The sequence below is a fragment of the Pygocentrus nattereri genome, chromosome 28, assembly GCF_015220715.1.
Source record: "Pygocentrus nattereri isolate fPygNat1 chromosome 28, fPygNat1.pri, whole genome shotgun sequence".
NCBI classification, from domain to species: Eukaryota; Metazoa; Chordata; class Actinopteri; order Characiformes; family Serrasalmidae; genus Pygocentrus; species Pygocentrus nattereri.
In genome coordinates this window covers 18,092,442-18,098,441 of record NC_051238.1, presented here as the reverse complement: position 1 = coordinate 18,098,441, position 6,000 = coordinate 18,092,442, and the positions used below count along the sequence as shown (strand labels likewise).

General features: G+C 37.6%; 1 protein-coding gene across 1 annotated transcript in view; it reads right to left on the bottom strand.

Annotated features, from left to right (window-relative positions):
• Positions 1 to 204: 204 nt before the first annotated feature.
• The window catches only part of fhad1 (forkhead-associated (FHA) phosphopeptide binding domain 1), a 30,102-nt gene continuing 24,306 nt past the window's right edge, over positions 205 to 6,000 (bottom strand). The window contains exons 29-30 of the mRNA XM_017721320.2: positions 3,340 to 3,420; positions 205 to 1,510 (exon numbers count right to left, since the gene is read on the bottom strand). Coding sequence (XP_017576809.2) covers positions 1,337 to 1,510; positions 3,340 to 3,420 — 255 coding nt within the window. The 3' untranslated portion in view covers positions 205 to 1,336. The remainder of the gene's footprint in view (positions 1,511 to 3,339; positions 3,421 to 6,000) is intronic.

The window sequence follows — 6,000 nt, the reverse complement described above, 5'->3', positions numbered from 1 at the left end:
CTTTAATTTGTAAAATGTAATTAAGGGACTCACAGACATTTTGCTGTGTCTGTGTGTGTGTGTGTGAGACTGAGCAGCTCTCTCAGAGATAACAATATGAGCCTTATCGCAGCTAGTGAGTGTTAGGTGATTTTAACTCTGAACACTGGCTGCAAGCCCTTTTACCAACAGACCCTCCAGTCTGAGTGAAAGTGTGGAGCTTTATTTAAATATAGAGCCATTTAAACATATACATATATCTGCTGTAATAAGTGCTAACTGAGACAAGCACAGAAACACTTCACAGTTCTTGTCATTCCACAAAGAATTAAACAATATATTTGTAGTGTGTAGAACCGCTGTGGCAAGTACAATTAGATCTGATTAAAGGAAAAATCACATTTACACAAACGTATCGACATAACTTGGGCTTTAAGATTACTACTACTGTCTTTAGCTGTGCAACATGCAAAACCTTTTTTTACAGATAGCAATTTGTTATACAGTGACTGAAACCACATACACAAGTCTATGTGATATAAGCTCATAACACCATTTAAAGAATGTTTATGATTATCTAGGCATAATATAAAGCATGTTATAAGCACTGCTTGTTAGCTACATGAGTGTCATAGCTACACCACTAAAGAAGAAATCTTCATGTGTATTCAATGCAAATGACAATGATGTCACTTTCAAAGAATTGTTCAGTGAAAAATCTAATTTACACAGCTTTCCACTTATCCCAGAGGTTAGAAACACTGGAAGTCAACAGTCACCCAGATCAAAAAAATACATTAAAAGCATAAACCCAAAACCTCTCTCAATTCGCTCAAACCACATTTAGATATTCAAGGTGGTGCAGACCTGTCGATGCGGTCTAGGACACAATATGACTCATTGTGAACTATAAAAATGAAAAAGACTTCACCCTGTATCTGTACCATGTAACTGAATGTGTGTATTTAAAAACAGAAAACAGCAAAAATCATGAATGTAATCTAGTGTCTCTATGTTTGTGTGACGTGTGTACATGCGAAGGGGAGCTGTAATTTGACAGAACATCTGCTGTCTAAAGTGGCAGCCCTTACAGTTCAACTGCACAGTGAAGTTTTGTTTGTTTTTATAGCTCACAGTACGTCATACTGTCCTCTAAACCACTCAATCTTAATGAAGATCTAGATGTGGTCTAAGCACGTTTACAGAAGTGTTATTGATATTTTCATGATTAGCCAGGTTAGCTGTCACTTTAACCAACTGGCATCCAGGTGGGTGCAGCTGCAATTACTATAACAGTAAGGCACCACAGCGGTTTGCATGACACTCACTTCAAGGCATTTTTCTGGCTGTGTCGATGTCAGTGGGCCTCAGTGAGCTCAATGCTTTGTTGTCGCTGTGGCATGCTGGTCAACTGAGCAGCCATTTTACACTCAGCCTGCTCTTTGTGCCCGGGCTCACTCTTCAGAGTGTCCACCTCAGCCTCCCTTCTTCTTCTTCTGTCCTGCTGCTGCCTTCTTTTTAGCACTGTTACCTACATCCACATCCATGCACAAACGCACACACGCATAAACAGATGCACATCCACCCACACACAGACAAAACTTTTAATATCAGGCTGCAGTGCTGAGCACAAACAGGTAAAAGAAACATTAAGGGAACAGAAAGAAAGGGGCAGTGGGTTTGCGAGCTTGAGAGAATGGAACTATAAAAACCACATTAAGGAAAAGTAAATTAACGGGTGCACGGCGGTCGTAAAACTATTAATTGCGCAGCAGAAGGTGGCACGCAATAACTGCTGTCAGCACAGGCAAAGGCAAATTGCCTACAGAGTAATTCAGTTTCTCCACAGGTATTACTATCTTTGTGAGACCTTTCATTGACTTTCCATAATACAGTAGCTAGGCCTGTCACAATTATTACATAATCTCCAAATTGTAATTATTTGAGATGACGGCAACTATCTAAGCTGACTGGAATCATTTTCCACAGCGATTTCCACAGGATTTCAAAATCATCAACAAGCAAAATTTGAATGTATGTGCTGGGTTGAGGCAAAAAAATGTAAATAAAAGAAAGTAACGCTTTCTTTGAGACATTGCAATCTAACATGTTTGCAAAGCACATGGTATATTAGCACGTATGCTTGTGTTTTTTGCTTACATTTTCACTCTCAAGAAATATGTAGCTTTAATTGACTACACACATGATTGTATGTAACTGTATTATTATTATATAACAATAATAATTATTAATATAACATAATAAAATAATTATTTATATAAAAAATAATCATCAACTAACATTTCATGATCATGATGGCACTAATTGTTATGGCCTAACCCTATCCATATCCTCAGAACAAGAAGGCAATCTTTTAGCTTTTTTAGCTGAATTTTTGCTGGAAAAAACAAACAGGGTTAGCCGCATATGATCTTATCATCATGAAGACAGACACATGGAACACAGGCTTTATTCCCACTAACAGGCACGGCTCAGCAGGAGTGCACAATACTATATGTGAATTATTTATTAAGGCAGTGAGATTATCAATCTCAAACAGCCATTGTTACTGAGGTGACAAACATGTTTCTTTGATGATGGCTTATTTAGAATAAATTCAGTGCCTAGCTATGTTTTGTTTTGTTGTGCACAGACTGTATATAGTCACTGTGAGGACACAACCTCTATTTTTGATATTGTTCTTATATTTTTACAGAATTTGAAAATGTCAAACATCCTTTACATTGTGTGAAAATTTCATGATGGATGGACCAATAAAATTGTTGCATTAACTTCACTGTTTTCAAGAATGATTTTCTTGCTTCTGTAAAGCTCTGGAGATTCTGGAGATCCATTTTGACAGTAATGATACATCTATAGGGTTTTTTTCTGTGTCCAATAGAAGATGTGGCAGACAAAAGTTAGTGGGCAAGAAATGGAAAAGAATCTTGGTCAGAGATGAAATAAATTGCAATTTGCCAACTTGTGTTTACAATACAGAGCAAAGGCAATAAAGCTCAAATTGAGGATGGAAAAGAAATCAGCTAAAATTGTGCTGAGATAACAACTGAGTGGCCAAATGACACAACCCTGTGTTTGCTAAGGGCTCAGGAACAGTTGTTGAGTGGTACTTGAAAATGTCTGTCAGTGCAGAGAAAGAAAAATGTGTGTGTGTAAGAGGGACAGACACTCTTAAAGAACAGCTGCCTAAAAGCATGACTGGGCCAAAGAGAGATGAGATCATATTCAGGTCACAGCTGAACTGAGGTCAGTTGGTCAGCTGTGTATTTGCTCGCTAGTGGTTATGGATTTGATGCAGGTGGTACACAGCTGGATCCAGATCTACTGAAATGAACTCACCTTCTCATAGCTGTCATTAGGTACACAGTTGTGATGGCCAATTCTTCCACTCCTCACGTCCATTCTCTCCATACTCAGAGCCTGAAAGAAGAGAATCTATTACTAAATGCAAGAAAAGAGAAGAGAGACAGAGGAAAAGAAACAAAGACAAACCAAAGAATGACTACTCTTGGCTTTATAGCCCAGCCAAAATGACATAGTTCTCCATTGCTCTATGTAGGGCTTTGTGTTATAGAAGTCTCCTGTACACAACTAACTAGACTGGTCAGAGTGGACATTCACTATGACTATAGTAAACATTTGCAAATAGAAAAAATGTATATTTGAATTGGCCATATATATATATATATATATATATATATATGGATGGATGGATGGATATATAAGCAGCATATGTATCATAGAAAAATAAAATTCTATTTCTATTAATAAACAGCTAATGACAACTTTTAATTGTCATTTTCTTGATGTTATTTTACAGTATGAGTGGCCCATTTTTATATTTTCACCTGTATTTGTTTGTGTAAAAACATGTTATTTTTATATTACTGCCACTGTGAAAACACATCTTTTTTACAGCGTAATTTTAAATAAATAAATGGCTACTATATCAAATAATTATTAGCTGTTGTTGTGGCAGCTTAACTTAGCATACATAGCTCACAGTGAAATCTTATACATGACACAAACATAAAAGCAATTCCTGTTACAGAAAATAACGCTTATATGTATATCATTTAATTCCTTCCTCATGGGTCTGTGTGTTAGGCTTAAAATCTGAGACTACATATTAGGTGCATTATATTAAAGCTACCACTATGTCAATTTTTGCTTTCAATTTTAACAAACAAAAATCATATTACATATTACACAGTGCAGCTAACAGAAAACCTGCATCAGAGCATCTTGTTTTCTCTACAGTTCTTACTGTTAAACAGTATTTTAGGCCGTACAATTAGCTTTATAAATTATGTTCTGAATCAACTTTAAATAATAAAAGCTTGGAGTGACCTTTAAAAGAACTATCAGTGAAAAAAATACGCTAAGGACATTTCCTGTATGGCTGATGTAATTTCCTGGATGTTAAATGAGGTCAATTTTAATACTATTCTAGTATGCAGACAGTGTACACTGAACTGAAAAGAAACTAGAGGGAAATCAAACATAATAAAGCCTCTGTGTAACCTTATCTCTCATCTCTCTCTCTCTCTCTCTCTCTCTCTCTCTCTCTCTCTCTCTCTCTCATCTCTCTCTCTCTCTCTCTCTCTCTGTCCCTCCCTGTCTCCTCAGATGCCATTGGAGGAACCTAACTAAACATTGACAGTAACTAGCTCTTACTGAGTGAGTATGATTCAGCCTGTACTTGGAAATTAGCTGAACACATTCATATAGTGGTTCTTAAAGTGCAGTCTGGAGGGAAATGACATCATAAGACACTGAGGTCAATGAATGTAAACTTCCTTAAAGGCCTAAAACAACTCCAGTGCAGAGAAATAGCAACCAGCACAGTTTGTTGTAGCCCTACTCAAACACATTTACTAAACCTGCCAGTTAACAGATGAGTATAATCAGGTGTGTTTGAGCTGGTAAATCACCAAAGTGTGTTGGATACTGGCTCTCCAGAGCCAGAGTTGTGCAGCGCTGCCTTAAAGGGCCTGTGTGTGGGTCCACAATCAGTTCCTCACTCTCATAACTACATACATAAATTTCATCAAAAGCCCTATTTAAGCAGAATTGGTTTTAATAGGAGAGGTGCTGTCATTTGAGTGATTACCGATCATCTGAAATATGTCATTTTAATCAAGTACGAATCTACAATATGTGTAGACTGCTTCCTCTGCAATAGTGGTCCTGTTTGACTCAACAACGCAGTTGTTGGCTCCTCCATTTTTTCCATTTTTGTGGCCTCCAGTCAAGGCTAACTGCCCAAATTCTCAAATTCATGCCAACACCACTGACATACACAACACTTTTGGCGATGACATATTTACAAGGAGAAGGAAAATGAAATAATCTGAAAGTACTTGACAAGACTTCTGTATTATTGTGTGGCATTTGGTAAGTGTAAGGTTTCAAACACAGTCAGACGCTCGCAGATGAAGGTTCAAATCCAAAATCAGAAAGAATAGCAAACAAATCCAAGGAGCAGGGCAAAAAGAGCATAAACCAGAAAACGAACAGCAAGAGGTCATACACGAAATATACCACAATAGAAAACCCGCTCAGCAGATCAACACAGCGTGAATCAATACCTCACAACTATTCTAAGCTATGGCCCGGGCTATACACTATTCTAGATACATCACACGATACAATACACAGGTGATGCTTATCAATATTCCGGAGACCTGGAGTGCTGATAGGGGCGCTGAGCACATGATTTGTCATGTGATCTCCCAGAGGATTCTGGGAGATTGAGTCCATATCCACAAGGGGTTCAGGAGGCTGCGTGACAGTAAGCTGCATGAACCCACTACACTTGCCTATTGCTAGGCTATCTTGCATTAACTGTGAGTTAGCCTTTAATCTGTTTATTTTTAGTCTTAATTTTAATATAAAAAATTATTATTGTCTGGAAGCATGGTGCCTGTTGTATAAGACTGACATGAGCATCTGTGCTACTTGGGTTAATATTGGACGATTACACATCTTGTATGAACC